This window comes from Pelodiscus sinensis, chromosome 8, assembly GCF_052426305.1.
Source record: "Pelodiscus sinensis isolate ZL-2025 chromosome 8, ASM5242630v1, whole genome shotgun sequence".
Classification (NCBI taxonomy): Eukaryota; Metazoa; Chordata; order Testudines; family Trionychidae; genus Pelodiscus; species Pelodiscus sinensis.
In genome coordinates this window covers 59617349-59633311 of record NC_143059.1, presented here as the reverse complement: position 1 = coordinate 59633311, position 15963 = coordinate 59617349, and the positions used below count along the sequence as shown (strand labels likewise).

General features: G+C 47.7%; 1 protein-coding gene and 2 long non-coding RNA genes across 5 annotated transcripts in view; 2 read left to right on the top strand and 1 right to left on the bottom strand.

Moving 5' to 3' along the window:
• LOC102459105 (uncharacterized) overlaps positions 1 to 4084 on the bottom strand; it is a 28568-nt gene extending 24484 nt beyond the window's left edge. The window contains exons 1-2 of one of the 2 annotated variants that reach the window (XR_016350188.1): positions 3946 to 4084; positions 588 to 652 (exon numbers count right to left, since the gene is read on the bottom strand). This is a non-coding gene — a long non-coding RNA (uncharacterized LOC102459105). The other variant, XR_016350189.1, reaches the window with a different exon arrangement.
• An 89-nt stretch (positions 4085 to 4173) lies between these two features.
• EMX2 (empty spiracles homeobox 2) lies at positions 4174 to 11427 on the top strand. Of its 2 annotated transcripts, XM_006111380.5 has the most exons (3): positions 4183 to 4943; positions 7061 to 7245; positions 10260 to 11427. In XM_006111380.5, the coding sequence occupies exons 1-3, from the start codon at positions 4553 to 4555 to the stop codon at positions 10425 to 10427; spliced, it is 744 nt and encodes a 247-aa protein (XP_006111442.1). In that variant the 5' UTR covers positions 4183 to 4552; the 3' UTR covers positions 10428 to 11427. The 2 variants fall into 2 exon arrangements, with proteins under 2 accessions (XP_025040283.1, XP_006111442.1); XM_025184498.3 differs by lacking the exon at positions 7061 to 7245 and having other exon boundaries at positions 4174 to 4943.
• A 526-nt stretch (positions 11428 to 11953) lies between these two features.
• The window catches only part of LOC112545835 (uncharacterized), a 163586-nt gene continuing 159576 nt past the window's right edge, over positions 11954 to 15963 (top strand). Inside the window, exon 1 of the long non-coding RNA XR_012905691.2 lies at positions 11954 to 15936. This is a non-coding gene — a long non-coding RNA (uncharacterized LOC112545835). The remainder of the gene's footprint in view (positions 15937 to 15963) is intronic.

Below are 15963 nucleotides of genomic sequence, written 5' to 3'. Positions count from 1 at the left end.
GGCGGGAGTGGCTCCTCTCCACATGTGAGCGGCTCCCATTCAGATTGGGCTCCAGTTTGGGTGCTGCTAGCAATGCAGCGTGTTTATTTTCTGCTACTAGCGCTGCCCATCAACGCAACAGGGATCATCGCCCATTGAAACCGCCAGCCAACCTGGGGAGGGCCCTGCCAGCGGAATCCACCTGCTTACCTCAGGAGATTGATTCAAACCAGACCGCACCGACCTAGAGAGAGCCACCAGGGCCAGCACCCCGGTCTCGAACCCTGTGTCCATAAAGCCCGTGCGAACTACGCTCACGGCGCATTAAACTGTCGCCTCCCAACGCTGTCTCTCCTTTAATAAGTAACTTGTCCCCTTTATTCCTCGGCACGACACAGGCCCCTTTCCGTGTGATCTGTCCTACATTATTTCCACGGTACAGGCGCTGGCTGCATGAATTACCATAGATTACGCCGCTTAATGTGCTTTTAAAGGGCTGGGGGCACGCTGAAATCTATTTATCGATATTTAGAGCTCATATACCCGACATAAGTTGTGTGTTTAGCCAACTAATTGTCCTCTCCCCTTCACCGGCACCGTAAACTTACTTTGTCACCGAAACTCCCCAGCACCACTCGACGGGAGAAAAACTTGGAACGCCAAAGGGTCTGAGCTGAGAACACAAAGAACTGGTTTCATACTCGGGGAGACAGACTCGCTTTGCTAAAATTCAGCCCGTTTCAGTTCATAAACAACACGCATGCCCCTGCCATGGCAAAGGTCCGAGGCCTGCCCCCTCCCCCCCTTGGCTCTCGCTTTGAGAGATGAGCATACTTTGGAAACACAAGACTAATGCAGTGGAGGCCAGACATGTAATTCGATTGCAAATCCAGAGCACCACTCCCTCCGAGCTAGACTGCCTTGAAGAATATTTTAAGCAAATCGTGGATTGTTATCACGGGGTCCGTGCCAGATTTTCTGTTCTTCTACGCCAAGAAAACATCAAGAAGAGTCAATCAAGAAGCAACAAGCTCTGTAGGAGAAGTTCAGAAGGGAGGGCAGTATAAAGAGTTTCGAGGTGTTACCCGGAGAGAGAGGGTTGCACTCACAAGTCACAGGCAGAGTTTCTAAGCGGTACATCTAGTCTTTCTCTCGCCCTCTCCCTTTTTCTCTAGCTATGTAGTGGATATAGCCCTAAAACATGTATGCACACACATGGACGTAGACCTTAGAATCATAGAACACTAGAATTGGAAGGGACCTTGAAAGGTCATCCCCTGCCCTCACCGCAAAACCCAGTACGGTCTAGATCATCCAGGATGGATGTCTATCGAATCTGCTCCTAGATATCTCCAGTAATGGAGATTCCACAACCTCCCTAGGCAATTCATTCCAGTGTTTAACCCCCCTGACATCTAGGAAGTTTTTCCTAATGTCCAGCCTTAACCTCCTTGCTGCAATTTAACTGAGTGTACATGTACGCCCAGGATTCTGAACAGGGAGATTTAAACACTAAATGGGAAGGTGGTTTCCTCCCCCAAAGTAAAAGAAAACAAGATATATAAATAATCTGTTTGGCCGGTCGCCTTTCAGATCAGCTTGCCCTTCGATTCCGAAGCCAGGTCCGAAGAATGTTAATGAAATATTGTGCCCACAACTCCGGCCTGGCTCCAGGGGGTTAAAAATAAAAGGCTCAGCTGCGAGGGACAAGGGAATTACATCTGGCAAACCCCGCTGACTTTACCCGCCCGAGGCTTCCTACAGACTTTCTACTCTGGAGGCCCCTTGAGTAAGGAGAGGAAAACCGGACCCCAAGGTTGTTGGACCAGAGAATCAGGTTTTCCGTGCGAAATCTGGGAATCAAAGCGGAGATTTCTCCTTTCCTACCCCGCTTGTCCCCCCACTGGGGTTTTCTGCTATCAGCTACAGCCTGCAGCGACTCCACAGCCTCCTCCGCCGAGCGAAAAGGGCCCCGTAAGGGAGGAATTTTGGACTAAATAGCTCGTCTTCATCTAACATAATGATGATAACTTATAATTCATAAAGACATTTCACCCCATAGGGTTTTTTGCGTGTAAATTACACACATACACACAGAGCTGAGGTTTTTGCTGCTGTTTTCAAAATATCCTGGTAATTTTGGATGGATGGAACTAAGGTCCTAGCATCTAAGAATGACAGGGCATTCAAAGGCAGATTCATCCTGAAAACTCAGGTAAACATGAATCGGTTTTAAACACACACGGAAGGAGGTGGGGGGGGGGGAGAGAGAGAGAGCGAGAGAGCGAGAGAGAGAGATTGTTTTTAAAAGAGCAAGAAGAAATGTCCCTTTTATTTGTAATGTCCCGTAACAATGATCAAAACCCCTGCTCAGTTAAACCGAAAAACACATTCTCACAGTCATCGTTAGTGTCCTCTGCCAACGACGCTGGTTTTAATCGACAAAAAAGGAACCCAGATTTCTGTAACAGTCACCATAACAGCGCTTTATGAGATACAGAGTGTCGCTGTCATAAGCAAAAAATAAAGTTAGAAGACTCCTTCTCCCAACATAAGGGCATCAAATACACAGAGGATACAACTAGGCTAGGAAAGAAAAAGAAAACCATAACCTACCTCTGAAATAAACGAAGTTCAGCATGTTTACAGTACAATCTATGTACACGTATATATCGTAGTGTGTGTGTGTGTGTGTGAGCGTATGTGAGGGAGAAAGATTTATCCAAATATGTAGAACTTTAACAAATTATGTAAATTCTAATAACTGAATTGTGTTACAGCCATGCTAACTCTACTGTATGTTTTTATACACAAACATATTTATAAAGGTATGTATGTGTATAATATTGTTATAACAGATCTACAATTAGCTAGATAGTGTACATTTTGCATAGGTAAATATGTATACACACATTAATGTTTGTTAAATGCATGTAACAAAATTCTACCTATTTGCTATTCTGAAAATACCAAGGAGCTGCAAAAGAGTCAACTATTTTAAACACAGACAGTGCATAAAAGGAAGTCAAGAGAGTTAAACTCGCTAATTATTGGAAAAGGAGCGTGTCAGTCCATATGACGATTGTAAAATAATTTAACACAATAGCGTAAACGATTAGTTGTATTCAAAGGAAAAAACAGAAGGAAATATTAGGCTGCTTTTGCAAGGCTTTTTCCAACCCCTAGTTCAACAGAAACTCTCATTTGCATTAGCAATTCTGCATCTTTAAGATAAATTACACAGCAGCGTAATAGATTTAAAGCACGCCAGATTTTTTTATCATTAATTGTAAATGTGCAAAATACCTGCTGGTACTTCACTTTAGAAGAATGTAATTGGCAAAAATAGGAGGCTGATGAATAGATAATAGATCCTTAACTACCAATAAACAGTAAGCAGCAGCCAGCAGGATTAGGATGTGATCATAATTATTCTCCAGCTCCAGCCAATAGGAGCGGGAGAACGCGGCCCTAAAATCATTCCCAAACCCAAAGGTAATCTCGAAAATACGGACAGGGCTGGGATTTGTGACTTGCTCGCCTTTCTCCTTGCACCAACCCAGCCTGCCCTAGTTTTGCATACTGCAAGCATCTTCGCCGGGCTGCCCTGCTTTGTGCCCACTGTGGTGGAGAGGCAATCGCCCATCAGGAAGTTCGCAACCAACACACACAACTAGCCCAGACGTTTCCCCCTGTAAACGATTTCAAAGCCGGATCCTCTGACGGTGAGGGTACCCCGTGCGGAACCCAGGCAATCCCCTGGTGGTTCGGCTTTTGGGGGAGCAATGCGCCCCAGATAGGACGTTGGCAACACCTTGGCATGAGGGGAGAGCAGAGGCGGGCGAGCGAGGGGCATGGCTGAACTTGCTGACAGGCGGCATGGGAGCGAATCCACTCCAGCAATGGCCGATCCGAGCGCCTCCCGCCCCAGCCGGAGAGGTGGGAAATCCCTGGGCTCCTACCTACCTTAGCTGCCCCCGGCTGGGCTGCGGGAGGGAAGGCAGGCTCTGCTGCTAGAGGAGGAGACGCCAGCACTCTGGAGCGAGTGGCAAGAGGCGCACTCCGTTCCGGGCCCTGGATCCAGCCCTCCAGGATCCCAGCTCCCGGAGTTCGCCTCCCCTCTCTGACGCACTTTAAAGAGTCTCCCCCTTTCAACCTCCAGGCGAGTAATAGCGACCAATCATCAAGCCATTTACCAGGCTTCAGAGGAAGCTGTTTATGTGATCCCAGCACTAATTAGGCTCATGAACTAACAAATCGTTTGCACAACTTGGGAAGGGACCGATCACCTCCATGGATTGTCTTTGGACGTAGAGTGGCCGCCTTCCGCAGGAGGGAAACTTCTCCCGGCAACTTTCTTTTGGGGTGTGTGTCTCTCTCCCTTTCGGGTGCTGCTTAGCCGCCGCCGCCTCTCCGCCAGCCCCTGTCTATTTATGTGTGTATCTAGCCCTCCTGAAGTCACTCCCCGCTGCAAACTTCCCCGGCTCCGGGCGGACGCAGGGGGCTGCGGAGCTCGCTCCTCGCGCACCAGAGACCGACAGAGCTTTGGCCGGGGGACTCCAGCTGCCGCAGCATGTTCCAGCCCACCCCCAAGCGGTGTTTCACCATCGAGTCGCTGGTGGCCAAAGACAGCCCCTTGCCCGCGTCTCGCTCCGAGGACCCTATCCGGCCGGCGGCGCTCAGCTATGCCAACTCCAGCCCGATGAACCCTTTCCTCAACGGCTTCCACTCCACCGGCAGAGGGGTCTACACCAACCCGGACTTGGTCTTTGCAGAGGCCGTCTCCCATCCGCCGAACCCGGCCGTGCCGGTGCACCCGGTCCCACCTCCCCACGCCTTGGCCGCCCACCCCCTGCCTTCCTCGCACTCCCCGCACCCGCTGTTTGCCTCGCAGCAAAGGGACCCTTCCACCTTCTACCCCTGGCTAATACACAGATATCGCTACCTGGGCCACAGATTCCAAGGTACGTGTCTTCCCTGGCCAGCCGCGCCCCGCGGCGCCCCGGATCCACTCTGTCCCAGCACCCGCAGTGTGGGGGTGGGGGTGAAGGGGAGAGGAAATCTGGAAAGCCTGGGAGTGAAATTGGACCGGTACAAACTCCAGGACCTGGTCCGTTGGGAAGGGAGCGGAGGGCGCCTTGTAAAAAGCGAAGAGGGGAGTCCGGAGCAGAGAGCTCAGCCAAAGTCCCCAAACTGGGCGCAGGTTTGGCTCCGGTTGGGGGAATTGTCTCTGATTTTTCTTTGCCCCGCTACTGAGCTGTCAGCGGACAGGGTGTGTGCGGGGCGGCAGGGGGAGCCGGACAGGCTCAGGCGGGGGGTAGCGGTTGTTTAAAGTGGTTTAAAGATCAGTCACTGAAGTTGTGGGGGTTTTAAAAAATCCCCTCTAACATCTGTGGCACGTTTTCAAAGGACTCTCATTGTCCATGCTCCGGATCAAGGCCTGCCAGAGGCACCCACAGTGACACAGCTGCAGGGAACATCAAATGTCGTTTAGACAAGGCATAAACCCGGTAGTATTCGCGTTCTATTTCTCCCTGGACAGGCCAGCAGAGCTCCGCAGAGGCGGCGCGAGGAAGAGTTTCCGTTTTAAAAAAAATCCATGGCTTCCTATTGTTTACAGCAACAAAATAATAGTAATAATGCAACAAAGTGAGCGGTTGTTGCCTTAAAGGAAAACGAACACAGATGAGAAAGAGAGAGTATTATTTTTTGGAGGGGAGGAGGAGGAATTTTCAATTGCAATTCCGTAAAGTGGCCAAATGATTAATAACCAGCCGAGGAAAAAATAACCAAAGCTTATGCACACAATCAATAAACAAATCCCCCTCTGCCCCAGTTAGTTAACCCTTTGCTAACAGCTTTGCTTCCCCCAAAGAAAGATCGGGTTTCTTTTCGACTATGTTCCATTCACTTTTGTGGTGGATTTTTTTTTCTGCGTTCACCAGTTCAAGACATTTTAAAAAACACACACAACAACCCCACTCTTGTTTATTCTGAAAGCCGCAGCCTGTTTTCCAGACTGCAAAATGCAACCCTGGCCGCCCCCCGGCAGAGAGCGAGAGCTTTTCTGAAGAATGGGAGACGAGGTTCAAAACGGATTATAGCCTCTCAGAATAAAATTACAGGTTTCGCTGACCAAATTGTTTGTCACAGTTACCAGCCGATTGGTAGAGAGCAGGCGGGAATTTCCCAGTGTTGGGCCACAGACTGGTTGAAAGCTCAGGCTCCTCATGGAGCGATCTTTAAAGAAAACTGAACGGGACCTCGCTGGCTCTTCGGCGGTTTTGTAACCGCGCAAGAAATGATTTCAATGAGTGGAAAATGGCGATAGGTCTTAGGGACAGCAACCAGCCAACCCCCGCACCCCTTCACGTCCGCAAAACGCGTCTTCAGATTTCTTTCCCCAAAGTTTGTGCCTTATAACGAAAATGTGTCACTCTTGCTGCAGTGGCGTGGGGCTGGCAAATAAAGATTTCAGGGTAACCAGCTCCTCTCGGGCATTAGCACTGCAGGTACACGGTAGTGCCTGGGTCGGCTTAAAGACGGCGCGCGGCTATTTAAAGGACACAGTTTAAAACAAAACCAAAAAGGGGGGGGGGAAATAACCCCAAGCCTCTGGAACATCAGCCCCAAGGAATATGGGGCTGTCTCTGAACAGACGCATGTTTGGCACAGTGATCACCACACACTTGCGCACCCGCGGAATAGAAAGCATTAGAATAGCTGCTCGCGTTGCCTTTCTGATAAGGTGTAAAATATCATCATCGATTGAATCGAAACCCAGTTGTGAGCCGCTTCATACCATAAACAAGTAGCACAGCTATGGCATCCATTAATCTGTAAACCACGGATAGGGGGGATTTTATTTGATTAATTTATTGTGCCGCTCTGGAACTCCCCTTTTATTTCTACTCGGTGAAGGAAATAGTTATATGAAGAAGGACCTTGAAAAAAAAGCACCGAGTACGACTTTCCCCCCACTGGATAACAGTGAGAAAGTAACGCTAGGAGCCAATAATGCCAATGGAGGGTGTTTATGGAAAGGTGTGTTGCTCACCTTTGTTTTTGCCCTGTTGTCCAGGGAATGAAACCAGCCCAGAGAGCTTCCTCTTGCACAACGCACTGGCCAGGAAACCCAAACGGATTCGCACAGCCTTTTCGCCATCCCAGTTACTGAGACTGGAGCATGCCTTTGAAAAGAATCACTATGTCGTAGGAGCAGAAAGGAAACAATTGGCACACAGCCTCAGCCTCACGGAAACTCAGGTAAGGGCACAGGAAGCTTCATGAGTCCAGTATGGTCGGTGTAATAATGCAACTAAAAATACCCCGGCAAACTCCAAGGCGCAGTGTAAAAGATACGCAATTGTTCTACAAATACAGGGCTTCTAATCTAACATAGACAGCGAATGGTTGATGGCCTGGTTAATATAAAAATACTTAATCCTGTTTATTAGAACGATCCACCTCAGTTAAAAATTATAGGCGTTTCAGTGATGATTATGAATAATGTCCAAAGTAAACCAGAGTTAATTTTGCCCCTTGGGGGTTATCTGTGGTCACTCACATCTAAATGATGACTGTCTATATAATACATTAAGATGATCACTGAATTATTACATAAGTGTCAGTATCAAACATCTCGATTTGCATTTTCAAAAGGAAAACTTCCCGGTCCATTCTGTGGGATTGTCGTGCCCGTTTGAGTTATATTTGGATTTCAGCAAACTTGTTTATTTTAGGGAAAGGGACATAGTTGACAAGGCACATTTTCTATCACTGTATCCCTGTAGAGAGCTCCGGCAAAATTAGAATATAACTAATATAGAAAGAAGATTTAAAGAAAATTAAACATAAACCTATCACTAACCCAAATGACTTTAATTCTCTCTCTCTCTGGGTCGGTTGGCTGATATCCAGCATTTTAACGCGGGGTATTTTTGTTTAGCTGCTCTGTATATTTCAAGTGACAATTACAACTGTATCTTACTGGATGTGTGCAAAGCAAGCAGTGCCTCCGATGACACCACAGACAGATTGTTTCAGTCACTCGGAATGATTTGGGCGTGCATCAAAGATGCTGGAAGGAAACAGATTGGAATAATTGAATTGTTTGAGAATTGTCAAGACAGCTTGGTTCCTTGAAGCGCATGCCAGGCGGAGTCTGCTTCAGAGACTTCGTAGCGGTCCAGCCGTAAGAGTTTATGGGGTGGACGAGCCATTTAGTACTTAGGGCGCTTGGGAACTGTCTGAGGTGTGTGTTTAAAGCCAGATGGGTTATTTAGAGAGATTTTCAGTTTCTTCTTGAACTCTGCTGCTCGGCTCTCTTAGGTTTCACGCGGTTTGGTTAGAGTCATACGAGAGTTGTGGGGGGAGGAGGGGCTGATGTGGGAGACTCATCTGAGGCGTTTCGGAAGGCATTGTTTCTGCTACAGTATTTAAGGGGGGGGAACCCCCATCTCCAGTCGCAGCCTAGTTCAAAGTTCCCAGTAAACAGTAACGCTCTCTTGTGCGGATTAAGTTGTAACACTTTTTTTCCCCTTTTCGGGGGGAAGCAATAAAGAGGTTGGAGCTTTTGTTTTAAAATGTCTCCCTCACAAAACAATAAAAAGGGATCGCCACTTTTATGAGGTTCTCCGAACAAGGGGCCGGTCACAGGCTTATTTCCACTGGAAAGCTGTATTTAAGGTGGTCTTTGTCCTGCTTGATTCCGAAGCTGGTCGGGGTCTTTTGTCCAGATGTCAAACCCCTCGTTCCCGACAAACGAGCTCCCTTTTGGAGATCAGCGTGCAGAAATGAACCGTCCTCCCCTTCAATTAGCAAACTCAAAGCAAATTAAACTCACCCCTTGTTCCCCGCTCAGCTTTTTAATGGGAGACTTTTGGAGAATATGAAAATGCAGCAGAGATGTGTGCTTGGCATTGGAGTAGCTCTGTTCTGAAGAGCCAGCGAAGCGGGTTAAACCAGCTTATTAAAAAGCTCCAGTTCCCTTTCCCCCTCCTTGCTGAGGCCTTTATCAGGCACTTTCAGACAGAACCAGACCCTGAACTGCTTTTTTTTTTTTTTTTTTTTTTTAACGTGTTTACCTTTGGCCGCTCCAAGGAGCGTGCCCAGCTCTGGAGATAACTTCTGGATCAATACTATCTGTAATTAAATGACTGAAGTCATCTGCCGAACGTTTGAGTCCGATTTATGCGACTCGGAACAAATTCCAGAGAGGCCTTTTTTACGGATCTTGAAGGGTTCGCTTTAATACGATCGTTTTTGGACGCCACTGACACAAACAGCCGTTATGTAAAGTGTCTCCGTTTTCCCATTTTTCCTACTTTTTTTTGCGGGGGGGGGGGGAATGTTGTCAAGGAGGCGCATGTAAAATGCTCAGAATACTGCTCCCTTCCTTCCCTGGGGAAAATAAAGGCCCTGCTGGGATTTTAAAAGGATCGCCATCTCTTAAAAATATATATATAATGTTTAAAGGCGTTTGAACAGTGTCACTGTCCGAATAGTTGTTCCATGGTAGATCTGATCCCGAATGTGAAAAAAGCCGATGTTTCCATACACACTCACTTCCTCCCCCCTCTCAAAAAGCGATTAAACCGATGTATCCAGAAATCTTTTCCAAGGGGCCTGAATTGTGTACATGAATTGCAATTTAAGGGATCCCTTCCCAGAGGTTGAATACTACTAGCCACTTCAAATGGGGACATGTAAAAAATAGACGTTCTGGTGATTTGTTTTTATTGTGACTGGAGTAGCTGGTTCTTTTGAAAGATTATGTGCAACTGATTGTAGACAGTCTCAGTTTGTTTTCCCCAAACTAAATACTACTCGTGTAATGAGGTGCGTGGAAAACTCATAGTTATTATATGCAGTGTACGTGTGTTTAGAAAGAGTATAAAAGTGTGGTGGCCTATATACGTGCATGTTATGGTATACTGCACTGTCTGCGTGTAGAGACATACACACTTTCTCTCGTCGTATTGCCCTGTATAGACACGGGAAAACCGCCAATGGCTGTTTCTATGTAGACTCACATACGCTATAGATATATACACAGACATCTGCAGTCTCAGAATTCCGGACCCTTTTCCAGTAGATTTCTTCAGCCTCTTGAGAAAACACAGAACGAGAATAGACTTAGTTTTTTTTTTCTGTTCATACAACATTTCTTAAGGGGACAGAAATCGCCAAAGGGAACCAGTGGAATGAGCTCCCCAATTTTCTGGGGGTGCTAAAGTGAAACCAGCCAAGTAATCCCCAACTTTGTTTCCCACCTGCAGGTAAAAGTATGGTTTCAGAACAGAAGGACAAAGTTCAAGCGACAAAAGTTGGAAGAGGAAGGTTCAGACTCACAACAGAAGAAAAAAGGGACTCATCACATTAACCGGTGGAGAATTGCCACCAAACAAGCCAGTCCAGAAGAAATAGACGTCACTTCAGACGATTAAAGACTGGCACTTGGACTTTCAGCCAACCAAACAAAAAAAGTGTTAAAAGGATCACAGACAAGAAAGTGGCGTTGCAGGGAAGATACATAAAGGCTTCATCAAAATGCAATTCTCGTCTAGGAAGCAGCTGACAGCGAGCGAGCGAAAGATCCAAAATGTGGCACTGCTGACACTAGTCTGGCAAAGGGGGATCTGTCAATCAAAGCCAAACCGCCGAGACAAGATGATTGACAGGTATTCCGTTTCTCGCAGTCCACTTTTAAAACAAAAAATAACGACAAAACCTAACAGGACATGTTGCACTTCCCAGTTTGCCCAGTCTTTAACAGAGAATTCCACACACAGCCCAGAACCACACCTGTTTCAGAAACTTGAATTGCATGTGTGTAAAGCCGCGTGGGCAGCAACACAGAAATGAATTGTGATTTGTTTTCCCTTTGAGACAGGTTCCGTGTGCTTTTTAATTTTATATTACGAGAAATGTGCAGTCTGTAAACATTTTTATGATAACTTCTGGCGTCAACGTGATTGTGAAAGCTAAACGAAGTAGCAGTAACTCTAGTGTTCCTCCCAAATGGACAACACGGTGGTATGGGGCGGGGGATGGTTTTGACTTTTGCTGCAGAAAAAAAATCGTTAAAAAATCTAATATTCCCATTATGAAGCTTAATTTTGGGTTTAAGTCCAATGACCACGTTTGAGGATAGGGTCCCTAATTGGCAAATCTTCCAAACCTGGCAGGAGCCATGTAAAGGACTCTAAATAAAGGATGGATTGACCATCTTAATTGGAGGCAAGTTTCAAGCACTGAGCTTATAATATTCCAAGATTATTGAGCTACTAAAAAGTGACAAATGTTTCCTTAATGTCTTCTATACCAGAATGTAAATATTTTTGTGTTTTGTGTTTAATTTGTTAGAATTCTAACACACTATATACTTCCAAGAAGTATGTCATTGTCAATATTTTGTCAATAAAGATTTATCAATATGCCCTAAAATTTTAAGAAATATTTCCCAAGTTTTTGAACCTGGCAGGTTCGTTCCCCCCTTTTTATTTTTATTTCATTTTATTTTATTTTTTTGTTACTGTAGCGACTTTACGCCCCAACCATTCATGTCAATTTCGGCCCCAATGAACCATTCATCATACACGGTGCACTGACCGTCCTTGTATTCGTTAAATCAATCGCTACTAACTAGAACATTAAAACAAAATAACCCAGAGATCAGAGCCACCTTTATTTTCTAATGCAAAAAGAGCAATAGAGAAATAAATCAGCCGATAGCAGCCAACTTTCGGTTGAAAAAAATAGGAGTATCTGCTAACTTTTTTTTCTTTGCGGGATTTCTGACTTTTCTTTTTAAGTTTTTTTTTTTAATTTCGAAAATCAGGACACGACAGATGTTGTATAGCGACCAGTTGGCGGGCTGTATGTTTGTCAGGGGGAGCGATTCTGAGGAAAAAGTTAAAACTCTAACATTAAAGTGTGTGTGTTTGGGAGATGGGGGGGGGGGAGGGAGTTGCAACCAATCCTTGAGGAAACTAGCTGGTTTTCTGGGGGTACACAGTTGTTTTTTCATGCTTCATTTGCTCCTTAGCCTGATAGACTGCATTAATCAGTTTTATTTCCATTGATAGAGAAACCTCGTCTGCTCTGTTCGAGCTACAAAGAATCCTGCAAGCTTTTGTGAAAGTGCAAATCAGTTTAGGCAATTATCATACCAGGAATATGAAGGGGAAAGAGGAGGCATTGCCCAGTGGTCTCCTTTAATCTCTTAATCCGTGGATCCAGGGGGGCTAGTTGGACATAATTTAGGACAATCTGACTACCCTTTACACTGTGATAAGGCGAAGTTACAATGCATCCCGAAAATACGAGCTTTGTTAAACATCCTGCCTTGAAAATTTAAGATTATACATTCCACGCACGTGGAGGCATTATAGGGTACTATGCCATTGTTGTTGTTTTTTCGAAGTCCGATTTTATTATTTTAGTCGCCGTTCCTCCTTATTCAGTAGTAGTCACTTTCCATTCAGAGCAGCTACAAATATTAGAGACCCAGGCAAGGCGAGACGCGTGTCTCAATGCAGAGATCCTTGTATATAAACCCCAAGACAGCTCCCCTAAATAATTATTCCCCCAGTAAACGTGTGACGTTTCCACCCCTAAACAACTGCTTGTGCAGATCTTGAAGCAGGGCGCATTTGTTCCCGTCACTCGCCCAAGTTCGCTTGAGTTCTACTTCAAACCCATGCAAATGGGCGAACATTAAATAGATCGCAGTGAAACAGCAGAATTAGGCCTTTCTATAAATTGTTTCCCATCTTGATAAAAGGCTTATTTCTGCAGGAGCTATATACTTTTTTTTTCCACCGCAAGGAAAGGGAGAGAGAAAAAAAAATTAAGCGTCCTATGTAGCGTAACAGCAATAAAATCTTCAGAGAATGCCATTAGCTTTGAAAAAAAACCCTAAAAGCTTTATTACAAACCAAGCTTTGAAAATAGGGGGGATTAGGAGTCTGAAAGGGTCCCACAATGGTTAGAAGAAAAGGTTTCATGCTAATGAGGTTAATGCCCTTTGTATCTCAGGACTCCACAACTTCATTACTCACTATCTCAGGCAACACCGAGCGGCTCAGAACACTGCAACCCACTCCAGCTTTTCCCTTCCCTGCCTAAAGAAGGATTTGATAGCAGCTCTGTTCAAACTAGATAATTATATCTTTTCAAGTCGGAATTAAGATAAAGAAAGTGAAGCAAAGGCGGCTAGCCTTGATCCACTGCAAACAAATTTGGCGCACTTTCTAGTCTCTCTCCCCCTGCCTCAATAGACAGGACAGTCAGCTTATTAGACCCTCATTTGCTTTATTAATTCATCTCTTTAAAGTGGCAGGATTAGAGAGTCGAATGTGGACGCTGGGTGCCAGGCAACATTTAAATATAAATATTTGTGAGATGCTCTCCGACCGGGCTTGTAAAATTGTATTTTTACATTAACGTGGCTGAGAAAAGAGGATGGTGTTTGGGAAAATAGAAATTCTAAGAGGATTTTTTAACTGCTTCGTAGATTGGCGCAAGTGAAATATTTTATTTATTCTGTACTGAGCGCGGATTGCAGGGGGAGAACACGCCCGAGCTGTGAATTCCATATCGGGGTGTCCCAGTCTGGAGGGGCACTTATAATTGCAGCGAACGGCGTGTTAAGAGCGCTCGCGGGGATGGGGCCAGGTGTGTCCGGACTGTAGAGCCAGACTCCCATAGACCTGGCCATGCGTGCCTTTCCTTCTCGCCTATGAACTCCCAGCGCGCAGGAAGTCACCCTTGTTCCTGTGATTTCAGGGCAAGTTCACTCTGCAGGGTGCGGACACGGCAGTGGTTTGTGGGTTTTGCAGGCAAGCGAGATGGCTGCAAAGTGGCTTTCATAAGGCTCCGCAAACCTATCGCGTGTCCAGAGCTACTGCTCTCGCGAACCGAGACCCCGGTGGTGTCCATTTCTCAGTGCCCGGGAAGGGGATATTTTGCTTCAGTTGCTGGAAGGGGAGGGGGTCAGCAGATCGTTTGCAGCAGGAATTGGAAGCTTGCAGTGCAAGCTGCTTAGAGCATAGGTTTTAGGAGCCATTTGTGTCGGCTTCGGCTCTCAGTGTAAATCCGGAGTCACTCTCGTTGGGATCACTCGGGGATCGGCTTTGCACCGGGGTCACTGCGGTCAGAATCTGGGCCCTTGTTTTTAACCCCGGCGGTTCCCGTGCCACAAAAGCGGGGCCTAGGCTGCGTTGAGAGCGCACGTCGGTTCAGACGACGGCTCACGGATTGTGAAGTGCGTGTGATTTCCGCACTCCCCACCTCCGCTTTGCCACTCACCACGGCGCGCTGCGGGCAGCTGAAAAGCACCGAGCGCTGCCCCGGGGGAAAGCGGCAGCCTTTGGAGCTGGGGCTGCGTTTTGCCTTTCATTTACGCGCCGTTTATTGCCCTCCCCGCTCCGCTGATGGATCGCGGTGCCACTTCGGAGACTTGGACGGAAATTAGCAAAAAGGACCCGGCTGGCTAGTAGGAAATGGGAACGAAATGACAGCTCCATCTAGATCCGATTCCCTGATAAGCGGGATCTTTCCCATCCCCTGCCCCCTCCGCCCCGGTGTTTCATAACCACTTAGAGCTAATATATCAATTGATTTACTTCTCCAAATAGTCCCCGCTGTGCGGTGGAAGTGGGAGTTTAGAGAACCTACTGACCCCTCGCCGTAACCTTGCTCCTCGCGGTGCCTTCGCCTGGTGGGACCCTCTCAGCCATTAAAACCCAGGCCCTGTCACACTTGAAAGCGACAGGGGCTATTAATCAGCAGCGCCTCTCGCTCGCTTTTTTTTTTAAATTGGCCTTTTGTAATTATCGCCTGTTGCAGCCGCCCCCGGGGAAACGAGATGTCAGAAGTTGGCGAGCCTGGGAGAGCCCGCAAGCTCCGGTCTCTGCGCCGCACCGTCCACTTTGCCCCAGTCCCCGCGGGGCTGAGCTGCGCGGGGTGGCGGGGAGCCCCTTCCCGGCGCTTTTTTGCCTCCTGGCGGGAGCCCGGAGTTTGGTCCTGGGCGTTGCCCAGCCAGCTGGAAAATTCTAACCCCGGGGGGTGGCGGAGAGGCGGGCGAGGCGGCGGGTGTTGTTTACACCGCCTCTGAATTCAATCCGCCCTCGCACCCGGCGCAGCCCAGCTCACGAGTGGCGTGAGTGACCTGGGTGCCCGCAAAGCGCCTCTCTCCCCAGCTCCAGCCAAAGGAACGCGCCTCCAGTGTGCAGAGCCAACGGGGGAGATTCGCTGTAATAGCGGCGCAACTAGAAACCCGAGCTAGCCCTCGTCAAGCGTCACCCGACCCGGGTCCGAGGCGGCACGAGATTCAGTTGGCTCATTTCCTCCCCTTTACAAGCAAAGACCCGTGGAGCCCATGTCTAGAACGTGGAGAAGGCGCTGGGATTTAGGTAGGGTCTCCAATACCTACAGCCTTGCGCGTGGCTATGCATGTCAGGGCGCCCTCCCTCCGCCGCGCGGAGCCAGCAGAACGCGAGACCCTGTCCCCAGGTCTGCAGGTAGCCGCGTTCCCATTCGCAGGTGCCTGGCGCAGGAGAGTGCCATTAACATCCTCCCCACCCCTTTCCTCCTCTGCCTCCCCTCAGCAGCTCTCCCATCCCCCTCCTCCAGCAGGACAGCCCCGACTAGCCACTCCTTGAGCCAGGGGCCTTTAGCCCCCTTCCAACACTTGGACCCCACTGGGCCGTGCAAAGTTGGACTTGGGTCCGGTGCGCCCTTAACCCTTCCGCCAACAGCACCACCTCCCCCTTACTCTAACCCTTCTGATCCCGGGGAGCCCGCCTCATATTTATAGTCCCGGGCTCCATTGCACTTGGCTGGACCTGACGTCAGGAAGAACTTGATCTAGCCTGCTTCGCTCCTGCGTCTGAAACTGATCCTTGAAATGAGAGAACAGACTCTACACAATTCCCATGGCCTTGACATAAGGTACAGCGATAAATATACACCACTAAT

Excerpts from the sequence above, each read along its gene's own strand:
- EMX2 (XM_006111380.5), top strand. The coding sequence starts at position 4,553 with ATGTTCCAGCCCACCCCCAAGCGGTGTTTCACCATCGAGTCGCTGGTG. Across the intron at positions 4,944-7,060 it reads CCTGGGCCACAGATTCCAAG|GGAATGAAACCAGCCCAGAG; the intron begins GTACGTGTCTTC and ends CCTGTTGTCCAG. Across the intron at positions 7,246-10,259 it reads TCAGCCTCACGGAAACTCAG|GTAAAAGTATGGTTTCAGAA; the intron begins GTAAGGGCACAG and ends TCCCACCTGCAG.